The sequence below is a fragment of the Rhipicephalus microplus genome, chromosome 8, assembly GCF_043290135.1.
Source record: "Rhipicephalus microplus isolate Deutch F79 chromosome 8, USDA_Rmic, whole genome shotgun sequence".
NCBI classification, from domain to species: Eukaryota; Metazoa; Arthropoda; class Arachnida; order Ixodida; family Ixodidae; genus Rhipicephalus; species Rhipicephalus microplus.
In genome coordinates, this window is record NC_134707.1 from 76940978 (window position 1) to 76964921 (window position 23944).

The 23944-nt window shown below is 46.3% G+C and overlaps 1 protein-coding gene across 1 annotated transcript in view; it reads right to left on the minus strand.

The window, feature by feature from the left end:
• Nucleotides 1-23944, minus strand: part of LOC142769175 (uncharacterized) — a 91206-nt gene that overhangs the window by 23339 nt on the left and 43923 nt on the right. The window contains exons 2-3 of the mRNA XM_075872160.1: nucleotides 13933-14084; nucleotides 3995-4071 (exon numbers count right to left, since the gene is read on the minus strand). Coding sequence (XP_075728275.1) covers nucleotides 3995-4071; nucleotides 13933-14084 — 229 coding nt within the window. The remainder of the gene's footprint in view (nucleotides 1-3994; nucleotides 4072-13932; nucleotides 14085-23944) is intronic.

The following is a 23944-nucleotide window of genomic DNA, read 5'->3' on the forward strand; positions in this document are numbered from 1 at the left end:
GTTTTGAGCACAACGACAGTAACTGAGTGTCCACCACGTGTTCCCAAGTGGCTCATGAACAGAGCCGACTGGGAACAGTTTCATACTATCGCTTGTCTAGGTTGGAATGACATCTGTACTTTGAACATTGATGTTGCTGTGAAATACTTCACAGCGTTTTTGATTGATGCTGCAACAAAATGCATCCCACAAACAAATGGACACCCTGGAAAACGATGTGTGCCATGGTGGAACTCTGAATGCCGAAACGCGCGCAAACAGCAAAACAGAGCTTGGAGGCTGCTTCGGAACTCACCGACAGCCGAAAATCTTGAAACCTTCAAGAAAATAAAGTCTCAAGGCAGGAGAACCCGTCGGCAGGCCAGAAGAGAAAGCTGGCAGAAGTTTTTGTCAGGGATCAATTCTTACACACAAGAGGCCAAAGTCTGGAACATGGTCGGTAGGATAGCAGGGAAACAAGTACACACACTTCCACTCGTAAACACTCAAGGTGATACCTTGGAAGATCAGGCAAACTTCCTCGGGGCACATTTTGAACGGGTATCCAGCTCGTCCCACTATACTGACACTTTCCAAAAATACAGAACAAGAATAGAAAAGCAGAAACTCAAACACAAATGCACTAGATACGAGGCATATAATCAAGCGTTCAGTCTAGCTGAGCTGCGAATGTCTCTAAACTCCTGCAGTACTTCTGCCCCAGGTTCTGACCGTGTCGTATATGAAATGTTAAAAAACCTACCGATCGAAACACGAAAAACCTTACTTTGTTTGTACAATGCTATCTGGTTTTCTGGCACTATCCCTAACTCCTGGAAAGAGGCTATTATAATTCCCATTTTGAAAGAGGGCAAGGACCCTTCTTTACCTTCGAGTTATAGGCCTATTGCACTCACAAGCTGCTTGTGCAAAATCTTCGAAAAAATGATAAACTGCAGACTTGTACATTTCCTTGAAACAAACAATTTGCTCGACCCCTTTCAGAGCGGGTTTCGAGAAAGTAGATCCACCACAGACCACCTTGTTCGTATCGAGGCACAGATCAGGGACGCCTTCGTCCATAAACAATATTTTCTCTCTGTGTTCCTCGATATCGAAAAGGCTTATGATACTACATGGCGTTTCGGAATTCTAAGAGACCTGTCCCACCTTGGCGTGCGCGGAAGAATGTTTCACATAATCGAAAGTTACCTGTCAAACCGGACATTCCGTGTCCGAGTGGGCACGGCTCTTTCCCAAACATTCGTCCAGGAAACAGGCGTGCCACAAGGTGGTGTACTTAGCTGCACACTTTTTCTCATCAAGATGAATTCCTTGCACTTGTCCATCCCTCGCAATATGTTTTATTGTACATATGTCGACGACGTCCAGCTTGCCTTTAGATCTTGCAACCTGGTAATGTGCGAGCGACAGGTTCAGTTAGGTTTAAACAAGGTCTCCAAATGGGCAGAGGAAAACGGATTCCGACTGAACCCACAAAAGAGCACGTGTGTCTTGTTCTCCCGAAAGAGAGGCATGCACTCAGAACCTGACATTGAATTGAACGGTCAACGTCTGTCTGTCAATGCGGAGCATAAATTCTTAGGATTAATCTTGGACAACAAGTTGACCTTCGTACCGCACATCAAGTATCTAAAAACAAAATGTTTAAAAGCCATGAATGTTTTAAAAGTGTTGTCACGTACTACGTGGGGTAGTGACAGGCAATGTCTCATGACTCTGTATCGAAGCCTCATTCGCACCCGCTTAGATTATGGGGCCATTGTTTATCAGTCTGCGACTCAAAGTGCTTTGAAGATGCTGGACCCCGTGCACCATTTGGGCATCCGCCTTTCTACGGGTGCTTTTCGCACCAGCCCCGTAGAAAGCCTTTATGTTGAGTCAAATGAGTGGTCGCTTCATCTGCAGAGAACTTACATGTCCTTTGTTTATTTCCTTAAAGTGAAAGCAGATAAGAAGCACCCCTCATACTCCACTATTAATGATTTGTCGAGCTCCATTCTGTTTCAAAACAGGCCTTCGATGAGGCAGCCCTTCTCAGTTCGCCTGAAAAGTCTAGCTGAGGAAACTGGAGTCTCACTTGAACATAGTTTAATGGCTCCTGTAGCTTATCTGCCACCGTGGCAATGGCAGACTATAGACTGTGATGTGTCCTTTCTTGAAGTTACAAAACATGCGCCTATTGCCCATATCCAAACATACTTCCTGGAACTTCAACACAAATACACACGTCCTGAGTTCTTTACAGATGCCTCCAAGTCCAACTCCTCTGTGTCCTACGCTGTTGTCGGCCCATCCTTCTCGGATGCTGGCCCTCTACATCCAGGCACAAGTATCTTCACAGCGGAAGCTTACGCGATACTTGTGGCAGCTAAACACATCAAACAATTACACATACAAAAAGCAGTAATTTATACAGACTCCCTCAGTGTGGTAACGGCTCTGCACAGTCTTAAAAAACAAAAAAACCCGGTCCTCATCTCACTTTACTCCATTTTGTGCACACTCTACACACTCAAACAACATGTTGTAGTGTGCTGGGTGCCAGGGCACCGTGAGATTCAAGGCAACGTGAGGGCGGATCAGCTCGCTGCATCCGCCCACAAAAACACTGCCCCTACACCTATATCAATCCCGGCCCTCGATCTTAAGCCGTCTCTCAAACGAAACCTCAGAGTATACTGGCAGAGTAAGTGGGATACACATACACATAACAAACTACACGTTATTAAGCCACACCTTGGTCATTGGCTGCCCGTATCGAAATCGCGTCATACAGAGGTAATACTAACGAGACTCAGGATAGGACACACATACATGACACACACACACCTTTTGTCTGGTGGCGAACCACCATTGTGTGACAGATGTGGTGAACCATTGACAGTCCTTCACATTTTAATTGAGTGCAAACAATTGGACACTGTAAGAGAACAACACTTTCCATTACCCTACCGACAACATATACCTTTACACCCTGCAATGTTCGTCGGTAGGGAACCGCTTTTTAGTCACAAATCATTGTTAGCGTTTTTTAAAGAAATTCATAGTTTCCATATCATATACCTAGGCATCCCGTAGCATGACCTCTCCAGAGAGGTTTTTGCTGCGGTGGTTACACAAGAAAGCACTTGCCTCACGGCCCTTGGACGCAAGGGTATGAACGAGTGAGGCACTTGTGCTAATGCCATACATATCCACCATCGTCTTTTATTATCACCAACTTTTGTCATCTATTCACACCACACACACCTTTCACGGCATGGTCATGATTTTATTACTTGTATGTTTTTACCCGCCTTACCGCGAGGAATTTTATGGCCCTGATACAGCCGCTTATCACAATCATTGTCCATTATTTTTTAGCAAGATGAACTGGCGCTCTTTGGCCGTGAAACGGCCCTTGCGCCATAAAACATCAAACATCATCATCATCATCGCGGGCTTTTCCCGTCTCACTCATCAAAGAGAAATGCGGTTTCACTCTCTCTTGTATCTATTTGCGGTCAGTCACTACAACGCTTTAGGATGCTATCTACTCACGCACATTCACGATGCCTTGGGCTATCCAGTGTACACTCGGTGCCCAGTCCCTTTCGTCGTGAGACTAAGGTCAGCCATCTCAGGCCGGCCACCCAAAAACCTGTTTCCTTTAAGCGAGCCGGTTGTATCAGTTTGTCATCAGCGCCGTTTTTTTTTTCTTTTCGGGTACGGGGGCTGGAGGCGTGACACCGGAAACGCCAACTTTACTTCTCAGCAAATATAAACTAACTGTCCCGGAAAACTTGGATGTCTTTTTGAAGTGGTGCAGATGGTCTCACAGTTTACTAGGTATGGCTCACACATCTACCTTATGTGTCACTGATTCCTCAAGCTGCTTGTCTGCTTAAGGTCTTACCTAAACACAGATTTTCTAGTTATTTTTATGAAATATGCTCACGACGTAATTCACCATAAGTATTCCCGTAGCATCGATGAAACATTTAGCCCTTACGTGTGCATGAAATTTCCACAGTGCCAAAGTCACATATAGTGCCATTTTTAAATTTTCCGTGGCATAGTTGTGTTGTGCTGAAAGAGGACATGGCATTAGTGAAACAAAAAAAACATGACCAGTAATTTTACACTTACAAAGCTACCTGAAAGTAATCACTGTGTACTTGATATTAAAAATTTATTACTTTAACTCACACGTTTTATGCTCACTATTGATATCTTACAGCGAATTGCTGCAATGGTAACCTGCAGTTCAAGTGCTCATGAATCACCTCAGCATGGTCCACTTCATTTTAATATGTGATATCATTCTCTGTGGCAATAATGACAAGTGTACGGGATTTTATTTCGCTATGATGGTTACTGCATCTATTACATTTGTCAGCGTTCAGTCCAGGCCTAGCCTGCAACAGCCAGAAAGCTAAAAAAATTGTTTCCACAACGCTTCCGCTTTTTTAAAAGTAGGCTCGAAGCGTGACATGCAATTCTACAAACACTAAAGGATGGTCCCAATACGTGGCTTGAAAATTAGGTAAGCACACTTGTAAGTTTTCTGCCGCAATACTGGAAAGCGTCATTCACAAAGAGAGTACCACGGCTTTGCTGGAAACACCTGCGCTGCTCCGAGGCAAATACTTCAGCATTTTGTGAAGTGGATGACGAGGCTGGCCCCAAATGTGCTTTGCGCATGGAATTCGGAAGGAAACTCCAACGCTTGAGTGGAATGTCTCGTCACATCACTCGGCCACCGGGATTCGTAAGGCTTCCCGTATTCCTTGTCACGTAGTGCAGCCAACGGTGGCGTGATAGCGCCACATCAAGATTGATAGAATCACCCCACACATAGTGAGTCTGCCTGGATGCATCATTAAAATCTGACATCACTACTGAGACACAGCTTCAGCCACAGTGAAAATAAAATTGCGCTTGGCCGACAATTAGTGTTGAAAATTCACCACGCTTTGAGTATCATTAGAACAATAATGTTCTCAAGTGTGTGGGCAAATGTTTTAAGGCACCTGAAGTCGTGAAAGAAAAACTGGATATCATAATAAAGTGCAGAAACGCGGGCTGTAGATACTGGACTGGAAAATTCGATTTCAGGAAAGGAGCGGGGACATGCTACAAATGAGGCAAATGAGCAATGAGGATTCACCATGGGCACCAAAGACAAAGCGAAGGCCAGCAGTACTGCTAAACTGTCAACTTACAGGAAACAGGCGAAGACCTCACCGCGTACCTGAAGTGCTCTGAACGGGTAGGAACGTGCCAAGTGTGACCTTGCAAGAAATAAGCTCTTTCACGCATTCTATGTGTCTCCGAAGAGATTCTAATTGTCATGGGCTTGTAGCATCCGAACTAGAATCGGCTAACGACTGCGCTGCTTCAAAGGTTCTGGTCTACCGAGGAAAGATACCGAGAGAGGTTCCGCAAAGAAGAACACTATTATTTGCCGTATGCTGCAATACTCCCCGGCAACTTGGACCATTGCCTTGAAATTTGCGAAGCGACACAAGCTTTTCTGGCCTAAGACGACTAATCATATTTAAGCAATTTACGAATAGTTGCTCTTTGGCACTCATGAAATTTCTGAAGGAAATAAATTGCGAGACACTAAGTTCAATCTGCGAGCCTGCTCACAAATTTTAAGAAGTGCTGACACCCACAAACAATGAGAAATAACGTGTTTGAAAATAACCAGGACCGTCGGTTTCGAAGCCAAAGTCGATTAGGATTCTACATAAGCTGGAGTAGATGTTCCCGGCGTGAAAAGACAGGACACGAATGAGCTGACTGCTGTACCTGCGCAAAAATGAATACTTCCAGCTGATGTGATGCCCGTTTAAATGTGGTCATAACAGTGTCATATTCTCTAGCATAATGTTCTGCAATGTTTAAGCTTCACGTATGCTGTGATAGAAGCAGAAATCCTCGACTCCTGAACCACATAAGGGCGTTGGTCATTTTACAAGACCCCGAAATAATACCTATTATCAATGGTACATGAAGACAACCCTCTAAGACAATTTGTGTCGTATATATGGCGGTTGTGGAAGGGCTACCAGATATCAGGGCAATACATAAAGTTCGAGACTCTGGCAGCACCACCATTGTCTGCGGCAATCCTTGGTTCTGAGGAAGTTCACTGTAACGACCACCTTAGTCTGCATAATGTATCAGAGTGTGTGATAGCTTACAGAGCCAAACGTCTTTTCACAATGTAAATTGTTTACTGGAGGAGTTCTTATTAAATTCATACCTCCCCCATTCTGCAACGTAGTTCCAGGAAACATCAAGGGCACGGTATAATCGAATACGTTGCTCGTAGAGAGGCCATCTGCCAGAAGTTAGCGTTGTAAGCAGTCCACTTCTTGATGCAGTCTTCCAAGCTTTTAAACTACGATGTAGGAACACTTTTGAAGGCGGTGTGCTTAGTAAGGGACAATTGGAGTCTTTCAGAAAGGTGAGCCAACATAACGCGTGGCGCTCGACGAGAACAGAAGAATGGTAGCCGTATAGGTAAGGGCAAAATTTCACGACTGCGCACACCAAGGCGAATAATTTATGCTAGGTGATTCATGCTAGGTGACCTGCAGCTTACTGAAGTTAGCTAGTATTCTATGCCGCCCGCGCTTTCATTGAGCTGAATTTATTATTTATTTATTTATTCCTTTATTTATTTATTTGTTTATATACGCAACCTACATCGCCTGTCGCTTGAATGGGCATTATTGTGTGGGGGTGACGGAAAAAACACTATTACAGTCGAACGAACCGCACGGTCACGCTGTTGAAAATGGCATACATTTTCGCAGCAGCGCCTGTGCGTTCACCAAAAGCACACATGCGCTCAAGTTTATAGATTACAGTTTGACCATGCGGATCTCACACTGCACAGGCATATTTAAGGACAGGTCGGACATTTGTGACATACAAAGCCTCTTTCGGACTTTTTTGGGCACACTTGAAATTGCGTTCCACAAAGTTTAACACACCATGGGCCGTGGCAGTTACGTAACCATAATGCTTAGTTTAAGATAAATCGGCAGACAAGTGTACACCAAGGTATTTAAAATGTTGAACACAGTTGAGTTGTGCTCCTGACAAGCTGTAGGTTGAGCGAAAGGTTTGCGTTATCTGGTAAAACTAAGGAAGCAATAATTTTTTTACATTCAAATACATCATCTATTTCTCACACCACCTTACCACAGTGTCAAGATCACGTTGTAAAGCACAAATATCGTCGATACTGTGTATTGATTTATAACTAATACATTCATCCGCGTACAGCTTCACGTTCGATGTTAGCGTCTCTGATAAATCATTAATATAAATCAGAAAGAGTAAAGGACCCAACTTCGAGCCCTATGACACCGCGGAAGTTACGCTGTTGTATGAGGAAGACGAATCATTCACTCAGACGAACTATTTTTCAGAAGTTAAATAATCCCTCAACCAACCAAGAACAGATGCAGGCAGACCCAAAAAAGAATTTATTTTATAAAACAGCATAAGAAACGGTGTCAAACAATTTGTGAAAGTCCACAAAAATACCAAATCGACTTGATTACCCTTATCACATCCACTTAAAACATCAGAAAATTTGCCCAGTTGAGTAACATCACAAACTAGATCTAAAACCATGCTGTAATATACAGAAAAAATCATTTGTGTCCAAGTGCTTTATAGTATCAGTATATATAATGTTTTCAATAGTTTTACAACATACGCTGGTCTAAGAATTTCGACGGTAGTTGGCAACATTACTTTGGTACTGCCACAACGTTTGCTAGCTTCTATTCAGGCGACAGTTTCTCATCTTCAATTGATTTTAAAATAAGACGGCTAAATACGGTCCTGAAGCTCTTGCGCACCTCTCCAATACGTGATTAGAAATGACATCCGGTTCTGCAGCCGAGTTTGCTTGAAGTCGTTCAAGCAGAGTTCACACACCACTAGCAGTCATCACAATTTTAACCATAGGTGAACATCCCTGGGGTGTCGTATGTGGCATTTCACCTCGAAATGGTTCAGAAAACACAGATTGAAAATATTTGTTTAAGCCGGGCTGCCTTCTCTGCATCCCCCGGAAAGGTTGTTTCACCATCAGTTATATCAGGAATGGGAAAAAAAGTCCACCTTATATGATTTCGCATGTTTCCATGCTTCCTTGGGATTAGTAAACAGAGTTCTTTCCAGGGATACAAAAATGTTAATTTTTGTTTCTCCTAAGTGTTTTTTTACAGTCAATATTGCTCCTCAAGTTTATCTTATTCAACCGCAGTTCTTGATCAACAGAAACGCTTGAACGTCAGATCTCTTTATGATTTATCTTCCTTACGCTTGCAGTAATCCAGTGTTCGTCAGCTCTCCACTTTCTGGAAATAACTTTGGATTGTAAATGACTACTGACAAAACTGTGAAGCCCGGTTTTATAAAAGTTCCCAAGTGTCGAAATAGGCCTGGGTAGAAGAGGATGTGCGCCGAGTCACAAGCCTAGAGAAAGCTGCTCATTACATTGGCTATGTACTATTCATAGCGCATAGAGTGGAGGAAAATCTAAAGTTTGCACAATCCTGTCCGATATTCACCTAGGTCAAGGAGACAGGTCATGCTCAGGTGTCAGAGAACGTCAGTTGTTCGGCAGCAGGGTGCGCTGCCTTAAGTGCACGTCGCAAAGTATACGTGTCAGTTGTTCAGTTGTGAACGGCTGAAATGGGGTGCCTTCTCAAGACGGCGCTTTCTCGAGGTGGCGGCACTCTTGAATTACGTCATCGATAGTCTTTACGGGGAAAAAAATGATCAAGTTAAGCGCCTCGTCTTATAACTTTCAAATTTGAAAGGTCTTGCGAGCCTCTGACATGTTGCAATCAGCCTTCTGATCAAGGTTATAACAAGTCTTGAATTTAGGTGAAGTAGGGTTCGAAAGACGTCTGAAAATGTACGCCATGTGGTTCAGTGGTAGCAGGTTTCACAGAAAGTGGGTTGCCTAAAAGGTGGCAAGGTGGTTGTTTAAATGTGTCTCAGCTTGTAACTTCGTGATCATGGTCCTCTAACCAGACGCGATGATTCTCTCAGATATAGAATACGACACTTAGCGCCATAGTGTTTGGGTGCCGCCTATATTGCTTGATGATAGATCGTGCATGCTGAACTACTTGTACAAGGCAATATTGTTCTCGCCTCTACATTTACCGGTATCACATGGTCGCGTTAGTATGACGAACTCAGATGCTGTTGTTGGCGTTGCAACCGTAGTTGGCGAAATCGTGACTTGACCCGGAGCCATGGTGTAAGACGTAAAGAGGCGTCCACTTCAGAGATATATTGTCAAAAAACAAACAGAAAAAATACTCTGAACCTCCACCAAAAGTTACATGAAAATAGCAGCAATGTGTCAATTGCAAACTACATCTAAGTTCACTCAACAAGAATGCCAACTTGTTCATGTTTTTGCTCAGACACCTTTAAACGTATATAGCAGCATCCACTGTGTGGGGTCTAGATATTGGGAGAGCCACGCCACGCTTTTGAAGTGAACGGGCACAGCACACACGAATCGGACAGACCAAAAAATACGCATTTATTTAACTACTTTTAAAGTGACGATATCGTCAGTCGAATTACTACAATACTTATTGTAATATTCCCCCTAAGACATCCTTACACAATATTAAACAACACTCAACAACATAACAACCAAATCGGTGTCGCTAACGTATGACTGACCACGTGGGCCCCCCGCAGACGTCCCGTAGTGCCGTCCACCGCTGACCCACCGCTGGAGGCAACCGTTCGCGCTACCTCTCCAGGCCAAAAGAGACCAGCTTACTTCTTGCGCACAGCCACCAAAGCTTCCCGCCGGGCGCCGCCGCCGGCGCTAATTGTTTTCTAACCATGGTGATGATGGTGGCCGTAAAAAATGAATGTGTGGATGTATCCGGCTGTGCCTTTTTGATCGGTTGGTGGCCCACACCTTCTAGCCATAAAGTTAAGTACTATCACCATGTGTGTAAAGACAGAATTTCACCTGCGCCTCGATTGTAGCCACCAATCAGTTATCCTCCTCCTGGTTGTTTCTACACGTTTAAAGTATATTTTGCCCTCACTGTTTCTAAACCCCAATGCTTTGAAAAATTTGGCGCCATATTCTTCGACTATAGGGTAGAGCCCTTTACAGAACTTTCTCTAATGTTCAGCCGTTTCCTCCTCCTCTCCACACGCACTACACACCGTGTCTGTGCCTTCGTAATTTGCTCGGTACGTCTTGGTCCACAATACTCCCGTTTTAGCCTCGAAGAGCAGAGAAATACCCCGAGAATTATCGTAGATCTTTTCTTTTGCAATTTTCTGCTTAAAAGTTTGGTAGGTTTCCAGTAATGACTTCGTAAGCATTACCATCTTCCACAAGTCATTCGCTGTTTTCATCACCTTCTTCTTAACCAATGTTCGTTTTTGGCTTGCTATTCTGTTGTTATCTAAATACTCGCTTGACAATTTTCGAGTTCATTTCCTCCGTTTAGTATCGACATTCTTCATGTACAAGTAACTGAAAACTTTTCTAGCCCAATGGTCCTCTCCCATTTTTCTCAATTGTTCTTCTATTTCTATCTTCCTGCTAGCTTCTCTGCACTCAAACGATGTTCATACCGTGTCTCCGTGTCTCCCTGTATCCCCTGACATGAGGCATTCCCGTGTGCTCCAAAACCAAGTCTACCTATGATACGTTGTTTATTTTTCAATCTTACTTGAGCTTCTAATTTCATGCACAAGACTACCGCATTGCCAAACGTTCAACCCGGGACAATGACACCTTTTAAAATCCCTCGCACAACGTCATACCTATTGTAGTTCCACTGTGCCCTATTTTTTATTACAGCTGCATTCCTGATGCCCTTAGTCGTTACGTATCTTTCGGCCTTTCTTAGATACTCAGCCCCGTTATTTATCCATATGCCGAAGTATTTGTATTTATCCCCTATTTCTAGCGTGACTTGCTGATCTTATGCTAACTGCCTTTGTTATCATTAAAAATTATGATTGCCAATTTTTTCCTGCTGAACATCAAATTTAACCCATCTTCCTCATTACTACAGATGTCTATCAATCTCTCCAGATATTCCTTGCTGTCGACTAATAATACTATGTCATCTGCATACATCATTGTTGGTAATGACTGCATACATCATTGTTGGTAATGGCAAAAGGGAGGCTGAATGCGAGTCTACTCCCCTCTAATTTGGCTTCAAGTCCTTGGAGTTACAACATAAATAACAAAGGTGACAAGGAACATCCCTGTAGAAGCCCGCGTTGTATTTCTATAGGCTTAGATACCTGTTCTTCCCATCTGATAATTACCTTGTTACTTTTATAGATATCCTTTAAAAGATTAGTTATTCCGTCTTCCACATCTAGTGTGTCTAGTATCCCCCACAAGTCTTCTTGAATCACACTGTCGTAAGCTTCCTTGATATCTATAAATGGCAGCCACAGGGGCCTGTGTTCTTTTTCCACTATTTAAATACACTGCATCAATGAAACCAGATTGTCCTCCAACATCTTTTGTTTACGGAACCCATTTCGTAGTTCTCCCAGCCCCCCCCCCCCCTCATTCTCCACCCATGTCTGTAGTCTTTGCTTTACTATCTCCGTCACCAGCCTGTAAACTACTGATATCACTTTTATAGGACGGTAGTTGTTTATACTACCTTTGTCCCTTTTCCGTTATAGATCATAATCATCCTGCTTAGTTTCCACCCATTGAGAGCTTCACCATTCATTACTGCTTTTCTCGCTGCCTCTCTTATTGTTCCCTTATAGTTTGGTCCTAGTTTCTTTATTAGCATGATTGGGATGCCGCCAGGGCCTGTTGATGCGCTAATAGGAACTCTTTTCTCTGCCCTTTCCCACTCTCGTTGTCCCAGTGGAGCAACTGAGCTAATTGGTCCATCCTCATCTGGTACGGTGCATGCGGCACTTTCTAGGTGTTTAAGTTTTTCTGTCAACATTGTTATTATATATTTCATTGCCTCATCCTCTTCTAGTTTGACCTCTTGAACTGTGGTTTTTAAACCTCTGTTTTATGCTTGTCTTATTACTCAAAAACCTGAGTTGGTTCCCAAACATTGCAGCTCCCCTTCTATCCTTTATGTTCACTGCCGCCATCTATTAGGCTTCCTTTCTTCTAATTTTTTCACTGATCAAATTGGACACTTTCGTTCTGTCGCTCCAAAAGTTATTTTTTTTTACATCACCTTCCGATTCACCCCTCTGTTAGGCATACCTCTGTTTCCTGAAGGCTTCCTGACGTCTTACTATGGCTCCCTTAACTTCCTCATTTAACCAGCTTTTGGGTTTTTGCCTGCTTTTCCCGGTTGATTTGACTCGTACCGTAGAAAGCTCTAACTCAAACAATTGAGTTAGATTTGTGTACGTCCACTCTGTTTTAGTATCCTCGGTGAATATTTTCTCAATCTCTTTAGTTACTATTACTTTTTGCCTTTCTCAATAAATATTACCCTGTGATTGCTCGTAATGCTGCCTTTCCAATTTCATTTCTCTATTAAAACTAAGCTTGATACATTTGTGACCACAACCTAAGCTTCTGGACCCATATTCATCTATGTTCATCACCCTTAGCCGATCATACATCCTATGTGATATTATTTCGTAATCAATCATCGACTGCAGCCTTCCCACCTTCCATGTTATCTGCCCTTCGCGTTTCTCGGTGCCGTTACAAATGATTAAATCATGCCTTTCAAACATATACAATAGCATTCTGCCTGTTGGGTCAGTATATCCATCCATACCTTCTATGTGCGCATTTATATCTCCTAATATAATTACCTCGCACTCTTCTCCTAGTTTGTCAATGTCATTTCCTATGCACTGCATTATTTGTTAATTTTTCTCTCTGGCTGTTGCCCCTGTCCACAATTATACAAAACCCAGGAGCGTCATTCGCCCTGCCACTTTCCCTTTTAGCCGTAAATGTTTCTTGCACTTTCGCTTGACCCTTTGCCTGTCTGTACTTTTACGCTGACGTTTGTACTAAACGCTCGCAAGTACAAAGCCACCTACCACTCAATGGTTGTGGCCTCAAAATACGGCTTCTGCTCAAAGCAAGCGCGCTGCGCGGCACAAACAACTTTTCAGGAAATCTCAGCCTCCCCCCCCCCCCCCCCCCACAACTGTTATTATAAGGCCAAACCACACCACAGTTTTACCAAAACTATATCCTCATGTTTTCGTCTCCTTTCGTTGCGTGTTACCTTTTCCACAACATCTTACGATCTTGTGCGCCCTTTTCGGGCGTAATTGCCACAATTCAATCTAATCTTGATCGCGTGTGGGTCATGTTCTTGTGCCGAAAGATGAAAAACATTTTGCAGCCATTGAATATATTATTCAGAATAAAAATAATGTAACCACGTCGCCCAGAGGTATTCCCATGTTCGTATACAGCGCATTGAGGATCTCGCTAAGAATGACTAAGACTGGTGACCAACTGCTAAGAAAGTCACCAAAGCTGTAAGTATTGTGCCTGCGTCTACAAAAAAGGCTACCGATCAGCTAGGTTGGCTTTAGGAGCTACGTCAAAGTGATCATGTGACATTTCTATTTCCCATTGTGCTTCTCGGAATCACTTTACTATTTTCATCAAATAAAACAACACTACACATATAGATTGCTTGAATATGGGTTGCTATCACAAGAGCAAATGGTTTACCCCAGTTTATGTAATACTTGCTATCGCATCAGCATTTCCTGTGTGTGGACTCGTATCTTTTTCAATAAGTGCTCCACGATGTAAGTCACGCACGTATTGATTATTCCTTCATAAACTAAACTATCTTACTCGCCGCATTTAGTGAATCGCAATTTTAAAAACAACAACAATTTTTATTCTCAACAATCTCTAGTTCTCCTTACCTAATAGCCGCTGAAGAATCTGATTCAAAGATCCAAGCATAGTAGTCGCTCGCTGTAATGTTTATCAATTTATAAAATATGCAATTATTGAGATTATCGGGAAGTATGGAGCTTTTCTGATATAACCAGAATCGCTCAGTTGTGTTGAACACCTGCATATAAGTAAAATACACCAAAAGCAAGTTCTTGGCAATGTTCCTCAATTGCCGATTGATTCTTCCAGTATATATATATATATATATATATATATATATATATATATATATATATATATATATATATATATATATATATATATATATATATATCTATATATATATATATATCTATATATATCTATATATATATATATATATAACATGATATGCTGAGCAAACTTTGCGTCACCTAGCTAGCTAATCAGCACGCCTGCGCCTGAAGATTGATTCCCGTGCATTCTGACCTGAAATTAGTAGAACTGAATGGCACGGGTACACAAGAGCATTACTTCAGGGACGCTTTACGTGACCACATTTGGACAAATCACACCACTTCCCAACCAAGCGGCTTTGAAAGATGAAAAAGGAAGAAAAAAGCGGTCCCGTTGCTGCCTCTCTTAATCGAGGGCACCTCCACAGTTAAGCGCAGGGAAGGGGGGGATGGGAATTAAAGAGCCAGAAGAGAAGAGGTAAGAGTAGAGTGGTGAGAAGCATTCGATCACTTGTATCGCGCACGCGCGTAAGAAACAAACGTGGGAAGCGCGATATACAGAAAGGCCTGCCGAGAAGCCGGGGGTGAGGAGATGCACCCGTCAAGGGGAAGGGAGACAAAAAAAGAGAGAAAAATAAAAGAAACTACTGGACAAGTGGAAAGAAGGTAGGGCGCTCCCGAACTGATAGTGAAGGGGAGACAGTGTTTGCTGCAAAGGCTGAATGCGCCCACGTAGAATAGGAAGAAAAAAAGATAAAAAAAGAAGCATGAAGGGAAAAAAAAGTCCTCAGGCAGCTCCGAGCGGCCCACGTAAACAAGGACACGGGGAACTCGGAGCAGGAAGAAGGCGTGGTGCGCAGCGTGATGTAGCAGTAAGGCGAAGAAGAAGAAAAAAAGAGCGGAGTAAGCATACGCGCAAAGAAGGTATGCCGCACGCAGTCGGCTGGGACTCACCACCAAAAACCACTCGTGTTGCTGTCAAGGCCTAAGGCCTATATCTAGCTAAGTTTACATAGATAGATAACTTTATTCGGGTACGGAAGAATCTTCACCCCATTTTATATGGGCAAGACTGCGGGCCGCTCCCACGCTGGGACAGGAAGGCCAAGCCTCACCGCCGCATCGTGGGCCTTCTGGACAGCCCGGAGTTGGTCAAACCAGTCGTGGCTCGTGAGGAGAGCAGAGAAGGCTTCCTCCGTCAAGCCGTGGATTGTGTGGTGCTGCAAAGAGGGGCACGCCCAGAGCACGTGCTTAAAGTCGCTAACCGCCCCACAGTCGGGACACAGAGGGGAGACTTCTGTGTACCTACTGAAGACGGAGAGTGTGGGATACGACTTTGTCTGCAGAAGCCTGAGAGTCACGGCTTGGGGCCTCTTGAGATTTCATGTGGCAAGGGGAAAGCCCTGCGGCTCATCTGGTAGTGGCTAGTAATCTCGTTAAAGGTGTAGAGAATGTCCCTGAAGCGGGGTGGGTCAGCTTCCGAAAGGGTCGGACCAAGCACGTCGCTGGTCCCACCCGGCACACCGGCTTCCCAGTGCCCGGCGCGGCCGGCAAGACCTCGCGCCTGGGCATGGGCCAACTCATTGACGTTGGCCAACCCCCTACCTCGGCGCCTTCGTGCGCCGGGAACCATGTAATGACGTGGTGAGTCAGCACCTTACCTTCAAGTGCCCTAGCAACTTCCTCACAAACAGCCCCAGTTGAGAAAGCTCGAAGGGCTGATCTCGAGTCCGTAAATATGTCTTCTCTGTCCGACCTGAGGATTGCCAGTGCAATGTCCAGTTGCTCTGCCTTACAAGCCGACGACGTGCTGATTGACGCGGCTGATAATACGCGTCCCTTTGGGTCCACAACGTTAGAAACAAAGCGATTGGAGTCACCTTCGTACTGGGCAGCGTCTACAAAACACGACTCTGCCTCATGCGCATGCGCGTACCGCAGAAGCGCGGAGGCGCGAGCCATCCCCCTGCCAACGTGGAAAGTTGGATGCACGTTTCTTGGAATAGGGTAGACTGTAATAGCCTGTCGCACACTATCCAAAAGCTGAGTGGTCCTATCCTTTAAAGTCGTCGTACTGAGCCCGACCTTAGTCAGGATTCCCCTTCCAGCCATCGTAGACGAGAGTCTGGAAATAAGTGCGGTCTGCTGAGCTTCAGTCACTTCTTCCAATGTGTTGTGTATGCCAAGTCTTGCTAGGTTTTCTGCGCGTGTGTGCATTGGAAGTCCAAGGACTCTCTTAATACACTTCCTGATTTGCGTGTTCAGCTTGTTATTCTCGTGTGTCTGCCATCTGTGCATGGGAGTGACATAATTCACATGGCTCAGGAGGAACGCGTGAAATAGCCTGAGTATATTATCTTCGCTAAGCCCCCCTTTATTTATTGGAAACCCTTGCAATGAGTCCGAGTACTCCTTCGACATGTTCTGTAAGCTTATCTATAGTATGCCCGTGCTGACCGTTAGCTTCAATAATCATGCCTAGCACCCGAAAAGAACGAACCCTGGGGATCTCGCACGCGGATGAAGTTCGTAACTTAATATCTGTCTTTCCGGGAGGCCTCCATCCTTTAGGCTTCGGTACCCTTCTAGTGGGACGATATAGGAGCCACTCTGATTTAGAAGGTGAGAGACGGAGGCCCATCTGACTAACGTGTTTCTCGACGCAATGCACTGCCGCTTGCAGTGCTTCTTCAACGCTGCCGGCCGACCCGCCAGAGCACCAGAGAGCGATGTCGCCTGCATAGATTGCGGAGCCAATACTCTCCGTTTGCTCAAGCTCGACTGCCAAGCCCTGCATCGCTACGTTAAACACGAGCGGTGAAATAACCGACCCTTGTGGCGTACCCCGTTGCCCGAGATCGTAAGCCTTTGATGTTAGGTCACCCAATTAGATGGTGGTCTTCCTACCTCCGAAAAAGGACTGCACAAATCTGTAAAACCTTTCTCCCAGGTCAAGGTGGCAGATCGAGTCTAGAATATGCCTATGTGACACTTTGTCGAAGGCCTTTTCCAGATCGAGACCGAGAATGGCCCTCATGTCTCGGGTGTCTCTAATATATCATGCTTGATGAGTAGCATAGTGTCCTGCGCAGAAAGGTGGGGCCTGAAGCCTATCATGTTTGGAAAAAGATCCTCGTCCTCAATGTGCTTAGAGAACCGATCATTTATCACATGCTCCACCACCTTGCCCAAGCAAGACGTGAGAGAGATTGGCCGGAGGTTTTCAGCCCCGGGGCTGCACCCAGGCTTGGGAATAAGAATCACGGACGCAACCTTCCACTCATCTGGAAAGACACCCGATTCCCATATACGGTTCATCTCTGTCGTTATGACCTTTATCGACCTGTCGTCTAAATTGCGCAGCAGTTTGTTACTTACACCATCGGGTCCCGGGGCTGACCGGCCATTGAGCTTTTGTAGTGTCTCGCGAACGTCCGCCTCTTGGAACGGCCTATCAATGCGCACGGCTGGTTTGCCCTCATATCGTGAACAGGCCAGCCCCGGAGATCCAGCATCACACGTCAAAGGAAGATACCTCCGTGCTAAGCGCGTGGCGATTTCTTCATCCCCGTGGTGCTGCCTTTCCGCATGTCGAATTCTATCCACCAGCCAATTCTGGCTGGCTTTGGTCTTATTTCCATGGAGCAGGTTCTTGAGTAGGTTCCATTTCCCACCTATACGCATCTGTCCATCCACCATGTTACACACTTCCTGCCATTGCTGTCTCTCAAGTACTTGGCAATGTGTCATAATTTCCTTGTTTAGCACGGCTAGCCTCTTTCTAAGCCTGCGATTGAGCTTCGGCGTTTTCCATCGAGACAGCAGAAAATCCTTGGCCTCTAGTAAGTGTGCTAATCTGCTATCCATCTGATCAACCTCGAGCTCGGTGTGTATCAACTTGGTCGCTTCTTCTACGTCCCCTCTGACACTAGCCATCCAATCTTGGAAGTTTTCCGATGATTCATCCCCTCTTTCCTCTCTGATCTCGCCAAAAAGGTATTTCTCGCCAAAAAGGCATTCAATTTTGCACCTACCCATCTTTAAGTCATGCTCGATAAAAGTGTGTTTGTTAGAGACCAGGGTGGAGACCCCCCTACCTTCCGGCCCTTTGTTTACGTATGATGTGTAGCCCGACAGAGAAACTGTATCCGTTAATACCTCTTGTGATAAGATAATCTGCGGTCCCGATGCTCTCGATCTGAGGAACTGTTGTAAGGCCGCCCTTTTTTGAGAGAAGCCTCAACAGTTCCATTGCCAGATCGTGAAGTTCAATATGCCGTTACTCGCAGCCATCATTAGTGATGTCGGCTGATCCAGCCTGGGTGCTACCATAGGTCGCCCCCAATGAAGTAGCCCTACTCTTAACCAGCGAATTCACGCCCTTTTTGGCTCTCAGTTTGCTCAACTCTTCTTCAAGCTTGGAAGTCCTAGTACCAAGAGATGCCATCGCCTTGGTCAGTTGCTTAAGAGTCTCCTTTATCTCCGCCAAAGAATCTGTGATTTCCACCTGAAAATCGAGCTCCTCGTTCCTCATATGCTCAGTAGTGGCCTTTCTCTTTGCCGGCCTAACCTCAGAATGGGTGTCCATTGGAATCTCAGCTATTGGCGACTCCCCTATATTCTCAGCGGGCCTGTTCGGCCGCGATAGAGGAGCGGCATTCACCACCTTAGCTCCCTTGATTTCTGCTATTTCAGCCTTGAGCTGTTCGACAATGCTTCTGAGAGTAGCATTCTCCTTTTGGATACCACAAACTAGCTCGAAGCTAACATGCTCTGAGTCAGCACCCCCCTTTACCTGCGACTGTGACGTCTTCTTGGCCTTGGTGGCCCACAGTTCCTTGTCAGCCCCTGGTGTTGTGATGCGACCCGAAGAAGTCCTAGATAGGGATCTTGCCCTGGAGGCTGATCGCCCTCTGTATCGTGATCTGTTGCCCTTGGTTCGGGAGCGACCGCGCTGTGTCGCACTGGCACCCCCTGGCTTGTCCGTCTGCAGTGGTGGGAAGTCTTCTTCGCGGCGTAGCGTCGATGAAAACCCAGGTTGGAGTCTTGCCTTTGTCTTTCCTTTCTCCTGTGATGCACAACATACGGGATCTGGAAGCGCTGCTTGCTTTTTTTGTCTGCTGTTACGTTTGCTCCTCCGCAAAGTTTGCATATCGGCTTGCACTGGTGTTCCTCCGATGAGGATTTCTTGCCACATGCCATGCATATCACTTCATCTGGCGTAGGACATACGTCGGTACGATGTCCGACCTTGCCACATGCGTAGCAAACATCGGTATGCCTTCTGAACAATGTGCTGCGAAACATGCTCACACCACAAATAACATGATTGGGAACTTTGAGTCCATCGAACAGAATTACCACCGCTTTCGAGTTTTTGATTCGCTTTCCTTCAAGAGCTGTTGGGTTCCTGTCATGAACAATCAGCGCCTGAAGTTTCACCGGGACGATGTCGAGGTCTACCTCTCGTATGACACCTTTGCAAGTGTCGTCCGGGGCAGCCATATATGCATTGACTTCGTACTCTACACCGCTTAACGCAACACTGCATATGCTGGCATACGCCCTGGCGTTCTTTTCCATCGAAGTGCTCACCACCGCAATGTTTTGCATGACGTTGGGACAAAATACGTCCTCGGCGATTTCTTCCTCGCCCAGATTCGCCGCCCTGGCGAGGGTGAATGCAAACGTGATTTGGCTAACATGCCTCATTTCGAAGCCATTCCTTGGGCAGACAATCACCCGCAAACGATCTTTCGGAAGCTGTGGCATCATTGACGCGGCTATGACTTGCTTTTTGACGTTCGTGGGTAACCAATGAGGCTGCGACACCATCACCACACTGGGCTTCGCTCTCGGCGCCTCACCCATAGTGTCGGGTATGGTTTTGACTTTCCGCCGATTAACAGCCGTGGTCCAACCAGGAGATTGAAGTTTCTCGGGAGAAACATTTTCTCCTTCTACCGCAACTTGCATAGACATGACGCAAGCGGTTACACGACGGCGAATAGCGGGAACGCACCGTGCGTTCCCCAGCTGTCGTGAACCCCTGCGCTCAGTTGGCGCGAACGCCCAGGCTTAGCTCGGTGCCTACTCGATGCTGGCAGACAAGTCATCCCAAAATGATGAAACAGGGCGCCCACCTCGAAAACTGGGTGTCCACGGGTTCTTGGTGCTCAGGCCGATACGGTGATGATATAAGCTCAATGGTTGGTGTACAAAAAAACGCTGCAGAACATTGACAACGACGGAGCCGATAGGAGCGCGTCCGCACACCTCGGCGATCGCAGCGCCTCCCTAGGTTTACATAGTAAATATTAAAAAGGCATATATATATATATATATATATATATATATATATATATATATATATATATATATATATATATATATTGTGAGCGCTGATTGTGTTGCTCATCATTTTCACTTTCACCTGCGCATACAAAGCACCGTGATCATCATCATCGTAGCGGCTCGCTGCTTGTTCGGTTGCTGGCTCGCGCGTCTGGGTTGACAATAAAACGGTCGCTCCTTCGTACCTGACGTCGTCTCACAAGTGGTGGAGCGTGCTGTGATTCCCAAGTCCTCGTGCACTACCGGTCACCCCTGGAGCTCCGATCAGGTCGACGGCTGTGCTTGCCAACAGTGATGGCGCAAAACGACCCACCCCCTACCGCCTTCTTCGCACCACCCGCTCAGCCTGCTGGGCCTCACCACACCGTGAGTACCTCGCAACGAGACCCTCCAGTGTTTTCTGGCCTTCGCGGTGAGGACGTAGAAGAATGGCTGGACAGTTACGACCGTACCAGTGCTTGCAATTACTGGGATGAGGCACATAAGCTGCGCTATGTACCCTTTTATCTGAAGGAGGTTGCTAAGACGTGGTATCATAACCACGAACGCGACTTTCCTGATTGGTCAGCATTCACGGTGCAGCTGCGTCAAATATTCGGCACTTCTACAGGACGCTCTGAGGTAGCTAAACAGAAGCTCGCTACCCGCATCCAGGGGCCTGACGAATCGTACACATCGTACATTGAAGACGTTCTGGCCCTCTGCCGCCGCGCCCAAAAGGACATGCCGGAGGCCGATCGTATTCGGCAAGTAATGAAAGGCATCAACTCCGTCGCCTTTAATGCTCTTGTCATGCAGAGCCCGACAACAGTTCAGGACATTATTACCACCTGCCAGCGCCTGGACGCACTTTACTCAATGCGCCTTCCACACGCCTCCTATGACACTCGTCTTACTGGCGAGCATGAGCTGCGAGCTCTAATTCGCACCATAGTGAGAGAGGAACTTCACAGCCTTGTTCCTGCCAGCGCACCGACTTCACCTGCCCGCTCACCCCCTCCTAACCTGCGGGAAATTATAAAGGACGAATTGGCGTCGATGACGAGCGTCGCACGTGCCCCGCCTCCTGTGCCCTTACATGTGCCTACGTATGCCGAAGTCGTGTCACGGCCTCCTCCACCTACTCCACCTGTAACTACGGACGTCGTATACGACCATTTGGCCGCGATGGCAGCCAAGGCACCACCACAACCACACTTCCCTGCCTGGCGCCCTACGCGCCCCGTCTGTTACTACTGTGGCATAAGAGGACATATCTCCCGCTTTTGCCGTCGGCGCCAGCAAGATGAACGACGAGGTTATTCTTCGTACGAGAGTGACCGGGCTGCGAGGTCTGACCCCTACGTTCCAGGAACCTACATTCCCTCGTCACGACGTTCGCCTTCGCCTCCTTTGTCCCACGGTGAACCTCGTTCTTCCCGCTCACCCCGCCGTCGTTCACCATCGCCCTTCCGCCGTACTACTTCGCCTTTACGTTCTGCCCTGATGCCCCTCGACAGCCACTCGGAAAACTAGCAGCTGCAGTTTTTGGAGGAGAAACTGCCTGTCGTCGAAGTGTCCCAATTCCTCCTGCGCGCCCTGCAAATTTACTAACTGTTTGTGTAGAAGGCATTTCGGTTGACGCACTCGTGGACACTGGAGCAGCCATTTCGGTCATTGATCGCGAACTATGTCATCGTCTACGAAAAGTGCAAACTCCATATGTTGGTCCGGTGTTATGTGGTGCTAATGAAAATAGAATTTACCCTATTGGACAATGCACTGTTCGTGTTCTGATCGACGGAATTCGTCACCATATACAATTGGCTGTGCTTTCTTCATGTGCTCATCCGATTATATTGGGCTGGGACTTCCTGTCAGCCGCTTCCGCTGTCATTTCGTGTGGTCCGCCCGTTATTCGCATTACGGACACTGAAAATTCTAGTGCTTACGATTTTTCGTCGCCTCACCTTGTTGCAGCTGCAGACTTTGTACTGCCCCCGGCCCAAGAACGTATCCTCACCATTAGATCCAGCGATACCATTGACGGTGACGCAGTGGTTGTCCCCGATCAGCGCTGCATTTTCCGAGGAATCGCCATCGCATGTTGTCTAGTGCGGTTTTCGCGTGGTCATGCCAGTCTCACCGCCTACAACACGACAACAGAGCCACAACTACTGCCAGAGGGGTCCACTGTTGCCAGCCTTATCGACATAGCACCGGTATGTGTCGTCACTGTATCGTCTCCGCCGTCAGTCGCTAAGTGTACGCCACCAGGAGGCTCATCTAATGCGCTTAAAGCCACTTTGAGTCCATATCTCACTCCAACGCAAACTAATGACTTAATGGCCCTTTTAACAAAACACAAGACTTGTTTTGACGTTTGTTCGGATGGCTTAGGTCAAACTACGGTGACCTCTCATCACATCGCCACAGACGGTTCTCGTATTATCCGCCGTCGCCCTTACCGCGTGTCGTCTTCAGAACGCAAGGTCATCGAGGAACAAGTCAATGACATGCTCGCACGCAACGTTATCAGACCTTCCACAAGCCCTTGGTCTTCTCCTGTTGTCCTAGTTAAGAAAAGGGACGGATCAGTGCGATTTTGCGTTGATTACAGGGCACTAAACAAAATTACGCGCAAGGATGTATATCCTATGCCTCGAATTGACGATGCACTTGACACCTTACAGGGTGCAGAATATTTCTCAAGTCTCGACCTACGATCTGGGTATTGGCAGATCCCGATGCATGAGTCTGATAAAGAGAAGACAGCGTTTGCTACTCCTGATGGTCTCTTCGAATTCAATGTGATGCCTTTTGGGCTCTGCAATGCCCCAGCCACATTTGAGCGGATGATCGATACGGTGCTGCGTGGCCTAAAATGGAAGACCTGTCTTTGTTACCTGGATGACATCGTCATCTTTTCATCCAGCTTCTCGCAACACCTAGAACGTCTAGACGAGGTGCTCACATGTCTAGCCAAAGCCGGTCTCCAGCTAAATACCAAGAATTGTCGGTTTGCGAGCCGCAGCATCAAAGTGTTAGGCCACGTTGTCAGCAAGCTTGGCATCGAACCTGATCCCGACAAAGTGGCCGCTGTGCTGCACTTTCCTAAGCCCACCACGCTCAAAGACCTTCGCAGCTTCCTCGGCTTAGCCTCTTACTTCCGCCGTTTTGTCCGTGATTTTGCCACTATCGCGGCTCCTCTTCACAAACTCCTGACCACAAGTGCATCATTTCTTTGGACAGATGACTGTGAAGCTGCTTTCCAGACCCTGAAGCGATGCCTCACGTCAGGGCCAGTTCTTCGCCATTTTGATCCCACAGCCCCTACTATATTACACACTGACGCAAGTGGGCACGGAATCGGCGCTGTTCTGCTGCAGCGTGACCAGGCTTCACAAGAGCAAGTCGTGGCTTACGCGAGCCGTACTCTCTCCCCAGCGGAACGCAATTACAGCATCACTGAACAGGAATGTCTCGCTAT